The sequence below is a fragment of the Apiospora phragmitis genome, assembly GCF_038363925.1.
Source record: "Apiospora phragmitis strain CBS 135458 chromosome Unknown utg000010l:1.0-9815664.0:1.0-9183399.0, whole genome shotgun sequence".
Taxonomy (NCBI): Eukaryota; Fungi; Ascomycota; class Sordariomycetes; order Amphisphaeriales; family Apiosporaceae; genus Apiospora; species Apiospora phragmitis.
Genome location: NW_027117409.1, coordinates 1,830,212 through 1,852,532, shown reverse-complemented (window position 1 = coordinate 1,852,532; position 22,321 = coordinate 1,830,212). Strand labels below are relative to the sequence as shown.

Genomic DNA, 22,321 nt, shown 5'->3' with positions numbered 1-22,321 from the left:
GTCTGCTTTATCAAAGGGGGGTGAGCTGGGTTTAAAGAGTAATGGTGGGGCTTGAGGAAGGTGGTTTTGGTTGTCTTAGGTGCGTTTCGAAAGAGCACCACTAACACTGATCCACTGATCAGCTTTCTCCAGTCCCCTTTTCAGGGTTCTCGCTTGCAGGTTAGGCTCTTCTCAGAACATGCAAGTCACTGCAGTAGTCAGTGTCCCTCCCAGCCTCCCTGTCTTCCCCTTCCAAATCTTTCGATGCTGATACAGCAAACATAAACCCCCTCGTTCATTCATGGGCCACTTGCTCCTATCCTCAACATCCGGTATGTACAGATATGTATGTACGGATAATGAACGTACTTGTTAGATGTCTACGTATAGTTCTAAGCCACTTTGCAGTCGCAAGGCGCCCCCCAACTTCGCATCTGGGTTGACCGGGGTACGCTGTACGAGATGTCAGGCAGACGCTTGCTGAAGGTCCTCTGGTGGCAAAGCCCAACCAGTGCAGGCAAAGACTACCTAGAGCTCAGCCACGGAAGCCAAAGGTAACAAAGCCCCCACCATTGGAACTCTGGATGGAATACGGGGTGCATATCTTCCGTGGTAGAGGCAATCGAATCAGTAGGTACATGTAGTGCATAGGTCTGGTACACTGAGAAACATCCTACGCCTAATAAACCGAATCCAAGAAGACAGTTCAATTGAGCCCAAATATCGGAACTCATAATATCATCCCTAAGGGAACGAGCCTCAATTGGAAGGGTTTTATGAAGGGTCAACGTTTTGTAATTTGCAATTGCAATATCCGATCTGTCGATGCCCATTTGCTGGGGCCAGTTTATTTTTAGGACATACCTTAGGTAAGTATTGGTGTAAGCAAAGGGGCGAAGGAATAGGGAGCGGTACCGTAGCAGGCTAGATTCTGTTTCCGTTTATGTACGGAATAACACATCGCAGACCGTCTCATGGGCGCCTAAATCTCAATCAACGTCGACATATCTCTCAACGCTTCATATTTCTAACACTATTCTATGCGTTGATTCCATACTAATAAGTATACGTTCAAGGCGTAGGCGGGCGTTTATTTCAGTGTATGGTTAATCTATGGTTGGACTGAGCGTTGATTCGAGACAGCCTTTTCTCCTTCGGTAACCACTAAAAGATCCATGAATGCATTATTGCATGCACGTCCGATCGGTATAGGAGATGGAATTCATAAAAATTAATGCGCCTTGCTGTGACGGGGGTCGTGGAAAGCTCAACATCGAAGAAACTGGTGATTGAACTACCAAATCGAATGCTTTTCAAGAATGGGGTTGGAATCGGCGGATGACTGGCTCACCGTTACTGCCCCATACCGTAACCTAAGTGAGTGACGTGGTATCCATACCTCCCCTGCATATTATACTCAGGCACTTCCATCTAGCCGTGGCCCTTTCCTGATTGCTTACTTACATCCAACCCGGAGTCGGAGCTGTCATGTCGACTCATCCTACTCCCAAGAGGCCGGTCTGACTTAACACCTTGACTTGTGAGCTTTGCTTGAGTGCATCGCATTCTAATATACTGTACACTGGCGCCATCACTTCCAAGTGTTCACATTTTCGAAATTATGCTTACCACCAACTTCTCTGCATGAATGATACAACCCAATTTCTCCAATAACTTGAAGTCCCCAGGAAAGCTCGAGGTTATTTAAGATTCAGCATCCCATTGCCTGAAAATGATAACTCGTATAGCACAGTACCCTACTGCAATAAGAAGCAAAACAAAAGATATATTATTTCTGGACCGTGTATCGGAATTTCGTTAAAGGGCATCTCGATCATTACTGGCTGGGAAAGGAGTTTTGGTATCCCGGAATAACGCCGACTACCGGGAAGGAAGCCTCTGTACCGGACAATATGGCTTCTGTGTTCACGTTCGACCCGAACCCCCCTAGGGTGTCGTCGCCCTGGCTGAGGCCTGAGGAGTCTGCAAAGAACTCGGGAACAGGTGGCTCATCCCCTAGTAGCCATGATGAATCAAACCAGGCTGGTGAGCCGGATATTGACCGGCTAGAGGCAGAGCCGCAAGAGGGGCCCATCGAATACAAACTCCATCTTCTGCTGCGTGGGCGTAGAAGGTATGAGATGATGAGCACCAGTATCAAGGCATCGGGTTCCCGGTCGAAGCCTTTACGACAACCGGTGGCGAATATGAGCCAAACTCGCCAGACAAGGCTGCAACAGCTCACGACACAATTGCTGTGGAGGTTACAGCAATCTTCTCCGTATCATGCAAAAGCTAGGGGCGATCTAGTCATCCCTAAACTACCCGAAGACCATGAAAGCCTTGAAGTCTTAGAAAAGCCGCAAAGACTGCTTCCTGGGTTGGAGGAGTCGAACGGTGCACTGTATGAAATAGGGGTGGCCGATGATGGTGCGTTCATCGGACTTACCAAGGATGAAATGGATGAGAGTATGACAACACTGAAGATCATTGCGGCAAGCTTAGGTTGTCGAGTTGAGGTGCAGCGGATGAAGGTAGTGGGCAATTGCGAGTGGATCGAGCAGCCATCGCCAGACGGGGAGTCGCCGGAAGAACAGGCCCGGCACCACGACGACCTCTGGGTAGCTGAAGCGCTGGTCATGCCTATACTCGAGCCTCAAAAGGACCTCAACGACGACGGTGACCAAGCTCATGGGCACCAAGGCTCCTCGGCGTCCCCTGCAAAGGATGCGTCGCAAACAGAACAATTCCGCGTCTCGATCATCGGACCAACTACATCTGGGAAGACGACACTGCTTGGTACGCTCGCAAATGGGACGCTCGATAACGGACGTGGGAGCAGCCGAATTAATCTATTAAAACATCGCCACGAACGTGTTTCTGGTCAGACTTCATCCGTGGCTCAGGAGTTGATTGGCTACAAAGACCAGAATATCTTCAATTACGCCAGTGTTGACATCGAGGCGTGGACAGACATCCACGACCATTCCGAGACTGGCCGAATGGTCTTCTTCTCCGACTCTGCCGGCCATCTACGTTTCGCAGGACCATCATGCGAGGCCTTGTTGGGTGGGCACCTCACTGGACGTTCCTCTGCATCACAGCAAATGGTGGGAATATTACAGCACGTGGTCCTCATTCCTTGTCCGGTACGACCGATGACCTTGGCGACATGGCGGATAGTCTCAATCTTGCGCTGACTCATTTGGATCTCTGTTTACTGTTGGAGATCCCAATGGTCATTGTAGTAACTAAGTCCGACGTTGCGGCTAGAGATGCTTTGAAAAGCAATCTCAACCAGGTCTTTTCCAAGATAAAGTACGCCGGCCGAACGCCAAAGCTACTAACACCAAAGGCAGCCAGCGACAACGTGCTCACAGAGATCCCAATCTCAAGCCAGCAGCAAGTTCTGAAAGAAGTGGTGGAACCTATCTCGAGAGCTGAGAGTCTGCTGTCCATAGTGCCCGTTGTCCTGGCAAGCGCAGTGAAAGGGCAAGGCATCGATTTGGTCCACGCACTGCTAGCGACTCTACCCATGCCACCTCCACCAACGGCACGAGATTATGTTCCCCTGGCCTTGAACCCCGAGCAACCAGCAGCGCTCTTCCACATTGATGACAAATACGAGCTAGAGTCGCGCGTCGTACAAACATCGACTCGTGCCTCTGATGGAAAGGCCATTGTGGTTGCTGGCTATCTACGCTTCGGTCGGATATCAGTGGGTGATCGAGTGGTCATAGGGCCTTTTCCGGCAGACGACGATGAAGCCCGTGGTCAGATACCTCGCGACCACCCCACCCCAGGATATGGTTTATCTATATCACACCCTTCAACTAGCGAGCTCGCACGCATAGCCTCGCGAAATGCAGTCCCAGCGTCAGCCGTTAAGGGAGAGTGGCATAATGCCAAAGTAGTCAACATCCGTAACTTACGGCTCCCAGTACGAACCATGGGTCCCGGCCAAGCTGGCACGATACAGATCGTGTTAGACGATGTGAACGCCCCCGCAGACCGTGACTCCGAGGTCGAGCAAGTGAGGGCATTCCGTGGTCTTATTCGGAAAGGCCAAGTTCTGGCGATCCCAAGCCAGCACATGTTAGACTCTGGGCTCTCCTTACAAGCCGCCTCAGGCTTCACTGCAATATTCAAGGATCATAGGGTCGCCAATCTCACAGGCGGTGGTGGTACACTCGTCAACGTCTATGTTGCTACTGTCAGGACAGCTGCTCGCATTATACGAGTATCACGCCAGCTACCCGACAGAGTCGGCCGGGCAGATGGAGAGCCAGATGACGTCTTTAACATGGCCGAGAGTATTGAACTCGACCCTGCTCATGGCGGGAGAGACGACTCCGATGTGTCGGCCTTGCCCGAATATAGCGTCACATTGGACCTTCTGTCAAGTAGGGAATGGATAGAAATGGGGTCTCAAGTGGTCTTAATGGAAGGGGGGAATAGCGTGGGCCTGGAGGGTTATGTCGGGAAGGTCGTTGAAATCGCGGAGTAATGCCACCATCAGGACGGGGGCTCTATAAGTAGCGATTTCCCTTTAGTATAAGCATTTTGGTTACTAGTTAAGTTAGAATAGTAGAATACCAGCCAGCCATCACATCATTCTGCCAAGTTTTCCATGGCGAGCTCCCCCCCTGGCCACAGAGTTTATCCCAACACCAAGAACTGAGGTCACGCAAGAGTACAACAGTACATGGTACTATAGATTGGCCGCCTGTCAAGTTAGAGTGACGGAGAATACGAGCAAATGCGCATTTCTTTTGAGGTTTCTTTCTTTATCTTGACGGAAGTATTCTACCGTTTCCGGCGACTACAGTCTCGGCATGAAACCTGCCTGAACACCCAAGCCAATGACTCATTCCCGTTGATGTCGTTAAGCCCTCACTAATCCGTAAAATAACGTCCACGTCAAGATATAGCCAGCCAGTCCCCCAAAGACACCGCCAGCCCAGAATTCGTATTGTGTCCGGAAATATCTGCTAGTATCGAAAGCTCCCAGCCCGGACTTGAGTGACGTGGGGGCCACACGGAAGGTGTAGAAGAGTATCGTAGTCAGGATGGTGAAGATGAAGTAGAACAGGAAGCCGCTGTAGGACTCGAGGCCCAGGATGCCAGCCGCGACGCCGAAGATGGACGCCGAGAGAGACTGTAGGTTCGAGAGTGCCTGCGCATACGGTGATGATGATGTCAGTGCCAGTACCAGTATCTCTTCCGGTGTGAAACGACAAGTGCGACAGCAACTGTGCCGCTGTCGTCGTGTTTGTGCTTTTACTCATCTGGTCGTTTTCGTTCTCGTTTCGGCCGGCTCTTTCATGGCCTCATTCCATGCTCGGCCGCACCTCCACACACAGAAAGAGATGCGAAACAAAAAGAAAGGACCTACCTTTGTGTTGTGCATCACCGATTCCGGCACAATCGGCGCGACCTGGAATTCCCGCTCAGTAGGCATGTTGGCTGTAGTTGCGCTTTCGTTTCGCCTGCTGTGCTTGACTGCTGCTCTTGAATCTTGACGTTGGACCGTTAGTTGGTCGCGGCTCAATTGCAGAGGGCCGGGCTGTGTGGGCGGGCGGGCGCTTCAGTGGTGCCAGCTGCTACTGTTATTGGTGGGTTGGTACTCCGTAGAGGCCTGGAGGGTCTCAGCCACGCTGCAAGACCTACGGAAGCTTAGGAGATGGGCAAGCGCCGAGGGGCCTGGAATAGAGATTGATAAGGTGCGGCTATTGAACTCTGTATGATCTCACTTGGGATTTGGGTTTATTGACAGCTTGACAGACACTTTTGGCGTCGATTGTTAGTGTAATTGACGGCAGTAATAGAGGCCGACCTGTCAACATGTTGGGGAAGAGGCTTGAGCCCGGGACCGCTTTACTAAAGCCGGGCCGTGGACGTGCGTACCCACTGGACATACGATTTTATGTACTTGCACAGTGAACATCTGTCAATGATGCTCCTTTGCATCTACTGGTGATACACGCATGCATGCCCGGCAGCCACGGCAAGGTCAGCTCAGTCTGTTTCAGCAGATGAGATCAGGGCAAAAGAAACGGCAAAAGAAACGAAAGCCAAAGTCATCCAATGCTCAGCTCAGCTTCACATGCAATCCATGCTCGAAGGAAACAGTGAGTGCTTCGTAAGCTGCGGCGAGGAAAGGGTCTCGTCATCCCCACCGAGCAAGAAACAGCAATTTGCTGTCATTGGACATAATTTTAGGACTTCTCCAAGTATCCGGGTACGGCCCTGGCATCATCATGGATCCGCGAATCTCGCGGATCATCATCCATGATCCAAAGTAACATGGCAACGATGGTAGCTACATAACTTGCTACTGCAAGCAAACCTGTCTAGCCGCACCCAGTAAGGGGCCCCGAGCACCGAGTTTCCAGAACATCGATGATTCGACTTCGCCCTGGCGCTAAACCAACCGTCGTTAATGAAGCGCTCTGTGGATAACATGGGGAAAGTTGGTCCTCTTGGTCCTCCACGCCCTTTCCTTACTCGAACAGGAGGCTCATCTCGGACACTTTAAGATGAAGCTGGCGACATGCCTGCACGGTTAGCCTCTCCTCCATAATACAATGCAACATATCCACCAGGGCATCTGTTGAATAAACAATCAATCCATTTCACCCTTTTCTCGTCGACAATACCCTTTCAATACTAGTGCTTGTCGCTGTCTTACCTGTCAAAGGGATCGACAATTCCATCTAACACAATACATTACTGCTGCAGCTCTCTTTGTGTGAATATCCCAGATTCCGGTTCCGTGACGCAAACCCTCAACTGCCAAACCACAAGGACCGACCCCCAGGCGTACCTGAGGCAGACCTCTCCTCCGCCTCAAAGACGACGAAATCTCCAGCGTCCATGGTAGCGAACCCCCGAGCCACATTTTGACATATCCCCCGTAAGATTGCTGCGACACATGGACCACAGCGATCGTGCAACCTCGCAATTACATGGAGACCTCTTATGAGCCGGGCGGTCCTCACGACGAGTACCAAACCTCTTTTGAGGGTCAAGGTATGATAGCGATAACATGGCTTTGGATTTAGCCCGTTCTATGAGCCTGCGCCGGCATGCCGTCAGGAACCACATGGCCTGCAGACGTCTGACACTACCTGAATATCTAGGCCATGGCGTTGTAGACACCGACCCCGAGTCCGACGACCATGACCAAAGGGAACAATCGCCGGACTTCGAAGTATCACCGCCGACGAGCCCCAGGCCAAGCTTCGCTCCCAGTGGCCAGGCGAAACCGATAAGGAGGTTCAAGAACAGGATACCGAGCCCGCTGAATTTGGACATCCCGAAGTTGGACAAATTTCAGCATGCGTACACGGTAAGAATAATGCTCATCCATGCGAGATGCGTTCGTCGCGACTGATACAGCCATTTTTAGAAAGCAGTGACGACCACGGTGGATGGTCATGGCAGCCGCAAATTCCTCGAGCAACTGCAGTGGATCATCAACTCGTCGCAGCTCCTCGATACGCACACGTTACCAGCATTCGCCGCGACGCCTCTACCTGTCGACTTGCCCGTCCCCGATTCAAGCGACGGCTCGCAGAGTCGACCATGGTCAACCGAAGGCGCCATCGTGGCAGCGGCCCTTGGCATAGGGACTGCCTCTCTCGTGCGCTGGTTCTACATTGGGGGCGCCTTCACTTTCACACTTACGCGGCTGGTGGTGGCTGTAGTTGCTCTATGCTCGGTGGTTTTTGGCTTCAGTGTGTACATGCGCCGGCAGTGGCTCAAGTACATCCATGTGCAGACACTATCTCAGGTCAAATTGTTCATCCAGAACTCGGCCGAGCTGGATAGTATGGCCGGGGCCGCTATAGGCTTCATCACCGAAGTCGAACTTATCGCCCGTGGCTATCGTCTGTAAGTTGCATTTCCGATATAATCGTGGTTTGGTGCCCGCCAGTCTGACCTAGGATCCAGGTCATTACCTCTTCCCCCTATCAGCCGCCTAGAGGGCAGTGGGCAGAACGTCAAGAGCGTCAAAATCAGGCGAGAACTGAATGCCCAGATGCTCAAGATCATGGATCGATATTTCACGACAGCTCGTGCGGTCAGGGAGTTCAGCAACCAAGATCTCCTGCGCTTCCACGAGCAAGGGAAACAATGCGACCCTGAGAGCATAGCCGCTGCGCTTGATGGCTTCAGAAGTGCCGGACTCGAAGTTTCTCAGATGACCAGCAAGCTCAAGGAGTCGTATGTTACTGTCCAAGGCCTCCGCAAAATGTTCCTACTCAGTCTGTTTTGCCTTGAGCCGCAAGACGCAAGCAGCGATTATCTGCGCTTCACTACGGCGCTGGAAGGTCTCCGGCTCTGCAACGACGTGACGGAGAGTGCCACTGCGCAAATACAAAGAGCGCTGATGGCCGAAGAGAGTAAGTTGCACAATCAGTGATATTATACATCAAATCCAAGCTAATATGTGGCAGCATTCAATCTGAAGAGCCCGGGCATGCCCCTTAGTCCAGACCGCGAGAAATGGAAGCATCAAGTGAGGAAGATAGGATTACTGAATAATAGTATTCGGGGTCTTCAAGCAAAAATGGTTCTCTTGCCGAGGAATCCAACAAAGTCATCGACGACGAACATGGCGACATGTCACATCTGGGGTCCACGTTCCTAAGCCAGTACGAAATGATCGGAAAGGATCTGAAGGCTCTGATGGAAGCATGGGAGACTGGGAAGGCAGCAGTGGCTTCGGCTATTAACCGAAATGAGCGGAAACGGGTTTCGTCTGCCAGCATGCTGTCTCCGGTCACTTCCTTAAGCGAACTCGCCTCGGTCTCCGAGGAGAGTGAGGGCCCGGATGAAGCCCTCAGGAGACTAAATGGCGACCACTCACCGCCAACAGAGCCTGGCAGCCCCGCCAACTTCACGACAGATCCTGTGGAATATGAGGCGATTGCAGAAACTGCTACTAAGCCAAGAAGCACAATGAGCCGCGAGGAAAGAATCAAGTCGATGCAAGAGGAACGGGCATCCAAGATTGCTGCTCGCGAGAAGGCAATGGAGAGCGGGTGGTTTATGGGCGAACTCAAGAGCGTCTTGCAGCACCGTGGTGAGGAACACCTCAGTACCGGCAGCCGCAACGGGAAACGGAGGAGCCTCGGTGCATCGCCAATAGGGGATGGTACGAGACCATTAACCTTGTCCGCCTCTTTACCTTCGCAAGGCTAGCATTGCCTCCTCCTGTGACTCCGTGAGAGAGGTAATATGTTTTCGTTGTGCTTTTTTTCATGACCACATATTAACCACGCCCTGAACTGTTCAGGGCGTACGAAACGCATTATGACCTGTGATTACTATACGGGCTGCATCAAGGAGTTGGATTAGACAGCAGACTGTTGCAAGCCTCGTACGACGGCGGACTTGTTTTCTCTTTTCCCTTTTCATTCTCTTTTGCTTGATGACTTCTGGCGCTGGCAGGGCATTTTGAGCAAGCAAGATATGCTTCGCTTTGGGTCGAAGAAAAAAAAAACTCATCCGATCGTTTGATTTTATAATGTCTTTTTTGTATATAAGTCCTATGCAACAGTACCTACATACTTATAGCCAGCCATTACATACTCAGATAGACTATAATGTTTCAAAAGCATGAAAGATGCAAATAAACAACCCGGAGGCTTCTCGATACAACAGATGATGGTGAAGGACTGTTCGTTAGGTCATGTTGATTCTTGTATGAGATTCTAGTTGCTTTAGCACTCACCCATTAGGTTAGGTAACTTGCTCTTCGATAGGTGATAGTGTCGGGATGCTGTGCAGTGAGGATGCTTTCAGCGGGCTTACATGGATGCCATGTACATGCAGCCAATAACTCAGGGGTATCGAAATAGCGTAGGTGGCCTAACGAGGCCCGGGGGTGCTTTACGCGAAAATGGAGGCTACTTGTACCTTAGGGCAACCGAGCGCGTCTAAGCCAGGCAGCCAATTAAGCATCCAACGCGTGAAAAGCCCACTTTGGACGCGTCGGGCCCAGCATCCCGCCCACCTTTGGGAAATATCGTCTGCCTACTACATACTCATTTTCCAGACCGAATTCTGAACTGCCACAACCACCAACAACATCAACCACACAATCTCACCGCATTTGACGCGACGTTTCTTGATACCCATCATCTACTTCACTGTTTCGCCCTGCAGCATTGCAAGGCCTCTTTATTTCTCTCTATAGAATACCTAATTCATTCACATCACCGCCATCATGCTGGAAGCCAGACTCGAGCAGGCTATGCTGCTGAAGAAGGTGGTGGATGCCATCAAGGACTTGGTGCAGGACTGCAACTTCGACTGCAATGACTCCGGCATTGCGCTGCAGGCCATGGACAATTCCCACGTCGCCCTCGTCTCCATGATGTTCAAGGCCGACGCCTTCAGCCCTTACCGATGCGACCGCAACATCGCTCTCGGTGTCAACCTGGTCTCGCTGACCAAGGTCCTGCGCGCCGCCCAGAACGACGATGTCCTGACCCTCAAGGCCGAGGATGCCCCAGACTCCCTCAACCTGCTCCTCGAGAGCATCGAGGCCGACCGCATCAGCGAGTACGACCTCAAGCTCATGGATATCGACCAGGAGCACCTCGGTATTCCCGAGACCGAGTACGCGGCAACCATCCAGATGCCCAGCGCTGAGTTCAAGCGCATCTGCACGGATCTGATGGCTATGTCCGAGTCCGGTAAGCATTTTCAACCCCTTCTGGCTATGCCCTGGTGACACTACGATCATGGTTTCACATGTACTGATGCGTAAATCTCCACAGTAACAATCGAGGCAAACAAGGACGGCATCAAGTTCGCGGCAAACGGTGATATTGGCAACGGTTCCGTAACACTTCGATCGCATAGCAACGTCGATAAGCCGAACCAAAACGTCGACATCGAACTGACCGAGCCCGTCACTCTCACCTTCTCCTTGAAGTACCTGGTCAACTTCTGCAAGGCCCAGCCCCTTTCCGACCGGGTCAGAATCTCCCTCTCTAGCGAGGTTCCTCTGCTGGTAGAGTACTTGTTGAGCAACGACAAGAACAGCGGTCACCTGCGATTCTACCTTGCGCCCAAGGTAAGCTACTTCACTTTTATAGCTTCTCGTGCTGTGTTGCGTACTGTTTTGCTAACTATCTCTCTAGATTGGTGACGAGGAGTAAAGAAGTACAAGCGTTCCAGAGTTAGTGACGAGGATCATGAGATAATACCATTTGGTTGGCAACAAGGCGTAGGTTAGACTGTTGAACCCATGCTGCCAATGCAGTCTAATACGAAGAGCATTGGTTGGCATACGATCTATTGGTTCACATTTTGGAGTTTTTGTGTGCCCACGGCATTGTCTAGGTACATTATTACCTACCTTAGCCACCCCAACCCTCGGCATGCCCAGGTCTGCTTTCCGGCAGGATGGATGATGTAGTAACCTGGCGGTTGGGTCGCAGCGATGATGCAGGGGAATGCACGACTGGGGCTCAAGGCTGTCTTGGGACAGGTTAGATGTGCACCTCGATGCAGAATAATGTCATACCAATTCCACCCAACACAACCTCACAACGTACAGCGCATTTGAAGACCAAACACACCATGCTAGATATGAGGTTATCCCTAATTGGATTTCATCTCCATCCGTTGCAAATGCGCTCGTAATGGCTATGAGATTTGATCTACATATCGTAACCCTTGCTCTCCCAGATGTTGTTAGTAATGCGGGGCATTTGCATGGCGGGGTATACTCGGAAAGTCACCCGGAGCCATTGGGAATTTTCGAGTCATCCTTCATGTTCTGGGCTGATAACGGCTTGAAACGGTCTTGCCCAATATTTCCATCTGTAATTTTTACTTGAGACAAATTAAAGAACATTTCGAGCCTTCCATCTACGAAAACCACTCGTGGATCTTGGAGAAATAGCCGCAGGTTATACGCTCAGGACTACCCATACTTTACTCTACGTCAGACGATACACTGGTAAAGACGGCTGCTTCACAGTTTAAAGAATGATTTCAGAACCGCCGGTGCCGCAGACGAGTGTTCTGGCTGTCGCAAGTCATGTAGGGAAACAGTTCGTCCACTCACAAACGTCGCGGAGTCGTAGCTAACCTCGTCGCGAAGGTTGTCTCGGGTGAGTCCCTCCATTCGATCATTGCTACTCCCCACTAGAATCGCACGTAGCTCCTGCTGACCGACTATCTGTATAGTAACGTAGGAAACAAGATCGCCGTCTTCGTCCTGCAGTCGTTGGGCTGCGACGTTGCAGCTTTGAACACAGTACAATTCAGTGAGCGCGCCACCGTCCTCGCACCCCTCACAAACACATGTATCTCTAGCTCTCTAACCTTGTCTCCCCGTCGAAGGCAACCATACCGGATACAGACAATGGAAGGGCACCCGGGTCACGGCGCAGGAGATCACGGATCTGTGGGACGGTTTGAAACAGTCGTACCTCGACCGGTTCGATATGATGCTTTCCGGATATGTCCCCGGCGCCGCCGCCGTTGAAGCTGTGGGCAACATCGCAAAGGAGCTAAAGGAGAAGTCGCAGGCCAAGCCAGGGAGTTTCTTCTGGGTGCTCGATCCTGTCATGGGTGACAACGGGAAGCTATACGTCGCGGATGACGTGGTGCCGGCGTATAGGGGACTGGTTCACCTCGCAGATCTGATATTGCCCAATCAGTTTGAGGCCGAGTACGTCGTTCGCGTCCCCGTCGCTGTTGATGTTTATCCAATAAACACCTACTAACCTGAGCCATATTAGGTTGCTCTCTGAAGTCAAGATTACCAATTTTGCCTCGCTTCGTACTGCCATCGAGACCTTGCACTCCAAATTCAACCTTCCACATATTGTTATCACATCCGTATCGCTACCCCTGAGTGCGCAACAAGCCACGCCAGACAGCTCGGCTTCCTCGTGCACTACTATGTCCGTGGTCGGCTCCACACGCACATCGACTGGCAAGTCGCGCCTGTTCAGCATCACCTTCCCCGTTTTCGACGCCTACTTCAGCGGCACAGGCGACATGTTTGCAGCGCTCATGGTGGTCCGGATGCGCGAGGCCGTTGCCTCGTCTTGCTTGAAAGACAAAGCCAGCTGGCTCAGCGATGATGACGTTGACGCGCTGGACCTTCCCCTCGCTAAAGCCGCAGAGAAGGTACTGGCGAGTATGCACGAGGTGCTGAGCCGCACATGCGATGCCATGCAAGCGGAGTTGGACGCGAAACATGTGGAGGGGCCGGCGAACGAGGAGGGACTAAGCGAGGAGGAGCGGGCCAAGAAGTTGCATCTTCTCAAGTCTAGAGCGGCGGAGCTGAGGTTGGCTAGAAACTGGGGGTGCCTCCGGGGCCCAACCATTGAGTACCGTGCGGTGAAACTGGAGTAGTTCTAGGTGCAAGGGAAGGATGGCATAGATACCATTGCATATTGGACAGGCGTGCTAGAAGGCAGAGGGGCTAGACCAAGACTACGGCGGGTTAGACACCGGTTGCATTCATGGAGAGTTGGGTGTACTTTTTTTTCTTTGCATTTACTTTGGCGATTAATTATCTCTTTTGGATTTATCAACCAGCTCCTATGCGCCATTGCTGACTTCAGTCGTCATCCCCGTCTACACCTTCTGAGGATTAGACCAATGCCATCTTTTTAACACTCTAGACCTCTACTGTCGTTCTCTAGGCTTATGTCCGGCCTATGGACTCTCCTTAAATTAAAAGAAGCTTCAGCGCTCTATACGCTAGCATCGTAATCTCATCCGTTGTCGTTATACTTTGCCTCAGGGGCGAGAGCGATTGCTCAGCTCAATCGAGAACATGGCCCCAAACCCCCTTATGGGAGGAAGCGAATTGGTTGCACTTCTCCAATTCTGAGAGCTAGAGCTAGCAGCTGCCGGGCTTCTTTATTGCGTGTGTGCCCGATCCTCTTATTTCCGGGGTCTACAAGAGTTGAGAGCAGCTCTTTATTTTTTTTTAGTTCGCACCCGTGCTGCCGAAGCCCCCGGCGCCGCGCACGCTCTCCTCGAGCTCGGCGACCTCGACGACCTCGGGCGTGTAGATGCGCTCGATGACGAGCTGGGCCACGCGGTCGCCCTCGGCCACGGCGAAGTCGGCGTCGGCGTGGTTGAAGAGCAGCACCTTGACCTGGCCCCGGTAGTCGGCGTCGATGACGCCGGCGCCCGTGTCGATGAAGTTCTTGGCGGCGAGGCCGCTGCGGGGGGCGATGCGGCCGTCTGTTTTTTTCGATGTTTGAGTTAGCGGGCTAGTGAAACAAGGCAACAGAGAGACAAAGAAAGAGAAACAAAGAGCAAAAGGGTGGTAAGGGGTAGGGGGTTAGGGGGTTAGTGCGTACACGTATTGGCAGGCACGGCGATGGAAATGTCGGTGTCGACGAGCGCCTTGCCGCGCGCGGGGATCGTCGTCGCCTTCGCGGCGTACAGGTCGTAGCCGGCGGAGAAGGCGCTGCCGCGCGTGGGCAGCTTGGCTTTGTCGGAGAGCTTCTTGATCAGCAGGGGAGGTTCCTGGGTGAGGGTGGGCACGGCGGTGCCGTTGTTGCTGGTCTCGGGGGCGGCGGCGGACATGGTGGTGGCAATGGTCTTATCGTCGTCGGTGGTGGTGACCTTGACTCGCTTCGCGGGGGGAGATGTGGGAGGTGAGGTTGCGCTGGGGACGGTGCTCATGTTTCTGCGGCTGCTACTGCTGAGGTTTGTCTTGGGTCGGAATTGGTTGCTGCTTATACGGGTATAAATGGAGGTGGAGGGCGAGGACACGGGGAGGAGGAAGAATGGGATAAAGGGCACTACAGTGTGGGCTGGAGGGGTAACAACGATCCGTGTCAAGGCGGTCAACACAGATTGTTGCTTTTGGGCAAGGAGACGCGTCGAGACGCGGGGCATCTTCCAACGGTCAATTGAGTTTCTGAAGCAGCGTTAATTGGGAAGCAATTTACTCAATCGTTCAGCTGTATGTTCTCTACTACATGTGAACTAAATAGAATTCATTTACTAAAGGGTATTCCTCTTCGTTCAGTATACAATCGTGCTTTTCCACCGTTGCAATATCAGTCGTGCCCCAGACACGTCGATGCCAAGCCTGGCAGCTTTAAGTGGTTTTCCAGATTCCAGCTTGGACCCAACCCATGACCCCTGCTGTGCCCCACCTGCATCTGCGATAAGATAAGACCAAAAAAAGTTCAATGCATTGAATAGAATACTCCATCCAGTTTTGTACGTACAGTTGAGAAGCAGGCCAACGACGGACTGCTGCCCCAACTTCAACCTCCGACTTCAAGATGGCCGGGTCTCAGCTCAAGAGGCTTAAAGCCTCTTTGCACAAAGAGGGCCTGATTGGCCCTCAAAAATCCAAGAAGGACAAGAAGCGCGATTCTAAGTCCGGTGTCAAACGGATGGATAAGAGGGCTGCACTGGAAGGCATCCGAGAACAGTTCAATCCCTTCGTACGTTTTTCTTGGGCAATCCAGCAGTTCTCTCGGCTAATAGGCAAACAGGACCTCAAACACAACGTCAGGGGACCCAAGTTCGAAGTGACAAGTAACCGGCCAACAAACAAAGCAATCCAAGGCCGCCCAGTTGAAGCCAAGACTGCCAGTGAAGAGAGACGCCGGCAAAACGTTGACATTCGACGAACAGCGAAAGAATAAGGTAGGAGGAATTATCGATCGCCGTTTCGGAGAGAACGACCCAACGCTGGCCCCCGAAGAGCGCATGCTTGAGCGTTTTGCGCGGGAGACTCAGTCGCGCCACAAGAAGAGCTCCATGTTCGATCTGGAAGACGACGAACCCGGCGCATCATTCGATCTTACACACGGAGGTCAAACGCTGTCGCTCGATGGGCCTGCTTTGGTGGACGACTTCCAGGAAGACATGGAAGGCCTTTCCGACGAAGACGAAGATAGTGAAGGGCGGAGAGCCTACCTCAAGCGGAAGGCGCTTACAGAGGGCGAAGATGTCGATGTCGACGATGCCCAGCCGGAGAGGAAGAAGACGAAGCAAGAGATCTACAGCGAGATTATGGCCAAGTCGAAAGCTCACAAGGCTGCACGGCAAGAGGCTAAAGAGGAGGACGAGGATATTCGAGAGGAACTCAACAAGGAACTCAATAATATACGCAACCTCTTGTTCAAGACCAAGGATCCCCGAAATAACGAGCCTCTCGACAAGGCTGCTGAAGACGCCGAGCGAAAGAAGATGGAAAAGGAGTACGACTTACGAGTGAGGCAAATGCTTAATGACCGAAGGGCGCAGCCGACAGAGCGAACCAAAACGGATGAGGAGCAGGCTGCTGAAGCTTCTGAGAGGTTGCAAAAGCTTGAGGAGAAGCGACAAAAACGCATGCGAGGCGAGCAGGCGAGCGACAGCGAGAGCGAGAGCGAGAAGGAAGAGGCGGAGGCCACTGTCGATCTGATGAAAGAGGACGAGGTGGATGAGTTCGGTCTCGGCAGTGGTATCGCTAAAAAGTCGAAACTTCAACCTACAGCAACGGAGTTGGGCTTTGACGACGAGGACGACTTCTTCATCGAAGATAACCTTGTAGCCAGTGGCTCTGAGCTTTCACTCGATGAAGAGGATGCCGAGGACGAATCCGACGACGGTGGCGAGGACGATGATGAGTTCACAAAGGGTCTACTGGGCGAGACTGAGACGAAAGACCCAGCGTTCAGCACGAGCTCAAATGCGGATTCTAAGAACGATACGGATGGTGTACCATATTCTTATGCGTCCTGCCCAGAAACCCATCAGGAGCTCCTGGATGCTGTCAAGAACGTACCGGTCGAGAAACTGCATATCGTGGTTGTGAGGATCCGTACAATCTTCCACGCGCAACTGGACTCCCAAAACAAGGCGAAGCTTGGCAAGTTCACTTTGGCCTTGATCCACCACTTACCATACTTGGCTTCGCAGCCAAAACTGCCGCCTTTCAGTGTCTTTGAGCAGCTTATACGACATATCCACTCGTTAGCGAAGACGTACCCGATCGAGGTTGCTTGCAAATTCAGGTCGCATCTCGAGGACCTGGCAAAGACGAGACCGCTCGATCCTAATTTGGGTGACCTCATCATCTATACGGCTATTGGGACAGTGTTTCCGCCTTCGGACCACTTTCACCAAGCGGTAACGCCTGCGCAGCTCGAGATTGCGCGGTTCTTGGGGCAGAAGATGCCAAAGCAGCTGTCAGACCTTGCCAAAGGCGTCTACCTGTCAATCTTGGTCCTCCAATACCAGCAGGGCAGCAAGAGATACATGCCCGAGCTCATAAACTTCAACCTCAACACTCTCCTAGCATTGGCACCTCAGTCCCGGAAAAACGTCCCATTCCCTGTCCACGAGTTACCTGGTGGCCTCCGTGTGAACAATGCCCAGGCAGTACAAATTCGTAAACTGACCTGTTACGACGTTGTGGAAACCGAACGGTCGGCCAAGGACCAAAACGCTTTCAAGATCGCCATCATTGATTCAACAATTAAAGTCCTGGAAGCCGCGGCAACGCTATGGGCGGACAAGCCAGCTTTCTTGGAGACTTTTGAGCCATTCAAGCAAATCCTCGGGCACTTAGCATCGAATCCGTGCCGGTCGCATTTCCCCGATGCCCTGAGAGACCGTATGCGTAAAGTGCAAACGAGGATGGAGCAGATGCTCAAGCTTGCCCAAATTCAACGTAAACCTCTTGAACTACATCATCACCGCCCCTTGGCGATTAAGAGCAACATGCCCAAGTTCGAGGACACGTTTGATCCCAACAAGCACTACGATCCTGACCGCGAGCGAGCCGAGGCTGCCAAACTCCGCGCCGAGTTCAAGAACGAGCGCAAGGGAGCCATGCGCGAGCTCCGGAAGGATGCCAACTTCATGGCCAGAGAGAAGCTGCGGGTCAAGAAGGCCAAGGATGAGGCGTACGAGAAGAAGTACAAGAGGCTCGTGGCGGAGATCCAGGGCGAGGAAGGCCGGGAGTCCAATGCGTATGCGCGCGAAAAGGAGGCCCGCAAGAAGGCTGCCAAGAGGTCCAAATAGGTTACTTGAATTATCGCTAGGAAGGCCCTGGCCAATATATCACCGTGGCGTTAAGGCGCTACATATTCTGCTTCTGTGCTCAAAGCTGCCTGATCGCAGTTGCTTTCTAATACCATGCTGTCTGGTTCGTGCGTACGCCTATTGATAACAAGTTCGTGGGGCCAAGAGCAAACAGAAGCCATTTTGATCTTCCCATATAAATATCTACTTGTAGGTACATTTTCCCTGGAGCGATTAGAAGTTGGTTGGGTACATCATGGACTATCCAAGCCATGATTTGTAGATTGAAGAGCAGTCATGGAAACTCCTACCAATATTCCCAGTAAGTGTTCAGCGGATAGATGATGGATCATATGTAGTCCGTTTGCACATCTTAGATCTGATATGCACGCATTGATGATAAGCATGTGTTTAGCACTGAGTCCAAGCTGCAATGTGGGATGTTGCGATAACTTTTATATAACATAGAGAGCAAGGTGCATATATTCACTGTGCAGTATACTTGTAAGATACATACAGAGAAAGGCAACAGCAAACGGAATGAGTCAATTGCAGCGACTGTTTGAAAGCCAATACCCACGTGGTAGGATGTTTATGATGATCAGACGATGGTGTAGTCTTTGCTATGCACTCTATTCATGAAGTGTCCTCTACAGCATGATCACAGGCTATCTTGATGATGAGTATATCTCCAACAATCATATTCTCTTCCTTCAGGATCAAAAAGTACCTCCTAACGCCAGAACGAGGTCAAAACAGTTAACCGTCGTACCGCCGACGCCTTTCTTTGTTTGAATGTCGTGAAGAATCCTTCTCCGTGCTAAAACTCTTGCTCTACCTCGACAACAATACGGTTTATAAGCTCACAGACGTTTGAGAACATACTTGTGATTCTCTGCTGACCTACTCCCCTCATTGATTGACCACTACCTCTCCAATTCTGACTTGCCGAACACATCGAGGAGTCCAGCGGTATTCTGTTCCCCAGCAACAAACACAAACTACCTGGTGCCGCTATTCTATCTACAAGCCTCAGCCAATCCATAAAGAAGTCACTACTCATTGCAGCTCTCACCAGACACCTCTGGTACCAATTATTTACCTGCTTGCTGCTACCAGCCGTTACAACTGAGTAGATCTTCTGGTGTTTAGGGCAGCATCGCGTGTGGTATTGAGGATAAGTTGATTTCTCAAACTTGGCAATTCTCTAGGCCATGTCATCCTTTCCATCACAGCAGCACACCATACGGAGACTTTGTGCTTGACGACTTGGTCTCCAAGTAGAGGTAAGCCTCCCTTGCCCAACCGGATGACGAACGTGCCTCGGATGTTCCCCTGGCGCAGCTTGCTCCTATATCCTCACTCATGATGGTAGAGAACAACACAAGTTATGTCAGACGAGTCTTTGTGTTCGTGTTTCTGCAGTCTCTATAGGAAACCGAACGAGTTATTCATCGCTAATATCAAGCATTGAGGTGACCTGTGTTTGCACTTATCTATAGCTCCTATTGTATTTGTCCCGGTGGGACCTGCCTCTTCCTATTCAACGCCGGCGCTCCTGCATTTTTCACTTCTCATTTTTGATTATTGCCAGTGTGGCCACAATCAAGCCTTTTCATAATGGATTTTGAAGCTGACCTTTTTACTTGAACATAGACACAAAATCAACCTTCATCCTCTTCTCTTACATCTATCAACCCATTACGCACATTCGCATAGCGTTCTGCAGCCCACAACCGTCTAACGAGGCTGTTTACCAGACCGCATCACACTTCAACTGCTCTGTTCTGCTTTTAGGTGTCTAACAACTTCAGGCCCAACTACCAGCCATGTCGGACTTTACTGACACGCCGTCGGTCGCGCCCAGTGCCATTGCCCACCGTACCATGAAAAGGTACTACGATGAGTGGACAGCCCAGAACCTCACAGTCTCAGAAGGGATTGGTCGTCGTGGAACCTCGCAAGCAGAGTCGAACAGTGTAGCCGGCAGTGGTCAAGAATACCATGGATTCCTGCTCTCAAGCAATTGGATCCTCCGCCCCGATGGTCTCCAAGAGTTCTTCTCCGAATTCAGCAAATATTCCCTGGTGAGTCACTGCCCAAGCCAAGCAGCCTTCAACGACCCATTCGAAACCCACGCCTCTGTACTGACTGCAAATGTAGAAGTCGGAAATCACGTGGGATGCCACGCTGGGCTGTTTCCGAGTCAGATCAACTTTGGACGAAGGGTCCGACCTTATGACTGCCGTACGAGATATCTTGGACCGTATCGTGCAGCCGGAGATTGAAAGAGTCTCCGCGCCGGAAAGATATGGCGTATTTGGCGTGAGTCTGTCCAACCCACACTAGTCGCTCTTCTCAGCTAACACGGCCCAGGGGAAATCTAGCGACAAGATCCAGCATGTCACCGACTGGAGAACGGAGACGCTTGGCGAAGATGAGCGGAAAGCATATGAGAAGTTTGCGTATCCCCGAGAGCTCATGGAGATGGAACACCAAGACACTTGGAAGATGCCCACTGAACATATCAACGCTGGTGTGACTATTGTCCATCTCTTGCCAACGAAGCGACTCCTAGACGAGCTTCAGAAGACGTCCGGATGTACCGTGCTTGTCGGCATGGACGGCAAATCTCTCCGGATTGGCGGGATGACTGAGTATGCCGTTGAAGTCGCCAAAAAGAAGATGGACAGATTGTCGAAATATTACGTGAGTTGCAGAGCTGAACAAAAATGTGGTAAATGGAAGATTAACCTTGTTTCAGGGCTTGTCCTCAACTTCAGATGCGCCGGGTCGGCATGTACTTCACGCAGGCAGAGAGGGGGCCTACAGGGCTGAGACGCGCTACATAGCCCATCTCAACGAGGGCCTGCTGACGACAATCTTTCTAGATCGTACAAGATGCGTCCTTAAAAAAGGACAGTCGACATATGGCACGGTATTCTCCAACGGAAGCGTTGTGAGTAAAGCGCTCTATGACTATGCCTCGAAAGGGTATCGGTCAACGCCACATCCTGACATCGCCCCTGCTTTCGAGAAGAGCAAGGCCGCTTCAGCCTTCACACCCTTTAAGGGATACAGATACTCGGCCAAGATCAGTACCTGGGTTGATGCCGATTCTTCAGCTTCTCATTCTCAGCCATCGAGTGCTGTCGTGGCCGACTTTTCTAGCGTCAACCCACAAGTTGCCCCCAATGTTGTCCAGTGGGCAAAGAGAACAGCTCTTGAGAACGGTAAGGACGAGGACTTCCCAATGCCAACGAACAACCCATTGCAACTATCGCAAGATCCGAATGTACAAAGGGAGGCGAAGTGGGGTGATGTTCGTGAGATCGACCCATTCGCCGCGTCTAGTTCAATGACCGCAAGCCCCGAGACCACCAATGCAAGCAGCTTGCAGAAGAAAGCGCCCCCTCGAGACCTCCTCGATAGCCCAGCACGTACACCGAAATGCGCTGGGCCAGAAGAACCAAGTTTGCGTCGCTCGCATGGCGGTGATGAGAACCTTGTCAGTTTTTCGCCCGAGAAAGACAGCACGGCTGCGCTGGTATCGTGGTCGATGCAGCCCCTATTGCCTTCGCCGCGGATCGTCGTTGGTGAGCAACAGTCCAGAGAGTTCCATGTTACAATGGAGCAACGGGCACCATCGAAGAAATCACAGAACCGCCAGACCCAGAGTTCTACTGCTCAGAGACCGGACCCTAGCCCGGAAGTGATTGGAAAGGTCTCTAACAGGCTGGTGGAGATCTTGGAGCCCCTGAGGATGTTCCAAGGTGCCGTCTCACTGAAGGCTGAGTTGGGTCGCTTCGTCTTCACCAAGCTGAATCCTGCAGATATCAGCTTGCCAGACTGTGGCCTGGGACCCCCACGACACAAAACTCCTGAGGAGATAGAGAAGATCCTGGGGTGCCACTCAAACAGCAAAGCTCTTCTTTTCACCAGAATAATCAGCTTATCTGGAGGAGACATGAATTACATGGCGGACCTGCGAGAGCCAGGTGATGCTTCGTCTCCTGTGTGGATGTTGTCACGAAAGTCCGTTATATACGAGTTCAGATGCCAAACATCAACACCGGATAAGAAGTCCAGGTCCTGCTTCATTGTTGACGTCGACTCCGGGGATTTTTCGTTCCGTATTCGCCCTGACATAAAGGAGGGGAGTAAAGGTGGTGTCTTCATGCATTGCCTGAGCCGAACATTTGACATCCAATTCACCGTTGATACCGCCCCGTACTTGACGGAAGACTGCAAATCTTTCGCCCAGGAGCTGGTAGACTCATTGACGGTCAAGTAAGTCTTGTCATGGAGACTG

At 51.7% G+C, this 22,321-nt stretch overlaps 7 protein-coding genes across 7 annotated transcripts; 6 read left to right on the top strand and 1 right to left on the bottom strand.

The window, feature by feature from the left end:
- Positions 1–1,892: 1,892 nt before the first annotated feature.
- PG994_010351 (uncharacterized protein) lies at positions 1,893–4,486 on the top strand (the record flags this gene model as incomplete). Its single annotated transcript, XM_066861760.1, has 2 exons — positions 1,893–3,048; positions 3,105–4,486. The coding sequence occupies 2 exons, from the start codon at positions 1,893–1,895 to the stop codon at positions 4,484–4,486; spliced, it is 2,538 nt and encodes an 845-aa protein (XP_066710870.1).
- A 378-nt stretch (positions 4,487–4,864) lies between these two features.
- Positions 4,865–5,440, bottom strand: PG994_010350 (uncharacterized protein; the record flags this gene model as incomplete). The annotated part of the gene is made up of 2 exons (XM_066861759.1): positions 4,865–5,155; positions 5,375–5,440. 2 exons carry the CDS (start codon positions 5,438–5,440, stop codon positions 4,865–4,867), a joined length of 357 nt encoding a protein of 118 aa, XP_066710869.1.
- A 1,507-nt stretch (positions 5,441–6,947) lies between these two features.
- Positions 6,948–9,189, top strand: PG994_010349 (uncharacterized protein; the record flags this gene model as incomplete). The annotated part of the gene is made up of 6 exons (XM_066861758.1): positions 6,948–7,011; positions 7,122–7,330; positions 7,391–7,875; positions 7,936–8,387; positions 8,442–8,503; positions 8,572–9,189. The coding sequence occupies 6 exons, from the start codon at positions 6,948–6,950 to the stop codon at positions 9,187–9,189; spliced, it is 1,890 nt and encodes a 629-aa protein (XP_066710868.1).
- Positions 9,190–10,216: 1,027 nt separating this feature from the next.
- PG994_010348 (proliferating cell nuclear antigen) lies at positions 10,217–11,156 on the top strand (the record flags this gene model as incomplete). The annotated part of the gene is made up of 3 exons (XM_066861757.1): positions 10,217–10,688; positions 10,773–11,071; positions 11,139–11,156. 3 exons carry the CDS (start codon positions 10,217–10,219, stop codon positions 11,154–11,156), a joined length of 789 nt encoding a protein of 262 aa, XP_066710867.1.
- An 835-nt stretch (positions 11,157–11,991) lies between these two features.
- PG994_010347 (pyridoxal kinase) lies at positions 11,992–13,371 on the top strand (the record flags this gene model as incomplete). Its single annotated transcript, XM_066861756.1, has 5 exons — positions 11,992–12,056; positions 12,107–12,116; positions 12,167–12,311; positions 12,349–12,679; positions 12,750–13,371. The coding sequence occupies 5 exons, from the start codon at positions 11,992–11,994 to the stop codon at positions 13,369–13,371; spliced, it is 1,173 nt and encodes a 390-aa protein (XP_066710866.1).
- A 1,901-nt stretch (positions 13,372–15,272) lies between these two features.
- Positions 15,273–18,009, top strand: PG994_010346 (nucleosome assembly protein; the record flags this gene model as incomplete). The annotated part of the gene is made up of 3 exons (XM_066861755.1): positions 15,273–15,437; positions 15,489–15,531; positions 15,590–18,009. The coding sequence occupies 3 exons, from the start codon at positions 15,273–15,275 to the stop codon at positions 18,007–18,009; spliced, it is 2,628 nt and encodes an 875-aa protein (XP_066710865.1).
- A 1,829-nt stretch (positions 18,010–19,838) lies between these two features.
- On the top strand, positions 19,839–22,303 carry PG994_010345 (uncharacterized protein; the record flags this gene model as incomplete). The annotated part of the gene is made up of 4 exons (XM_066861754.1): positions 19,839–20,096; positions 20,173–20,334; positions 20,386–20,746; positions 20,862–22,303. The coding sequence occupies 4 exons, from the start codon at positions 19,839–19,841 to the stop codon at positions 22,301–22,303; spliced, it is 2,223 nt and encodes a 740-aa protein (XP_066710864.1).
- Positions 22,304–22,321: the final 18 nt, after the last annotated feature.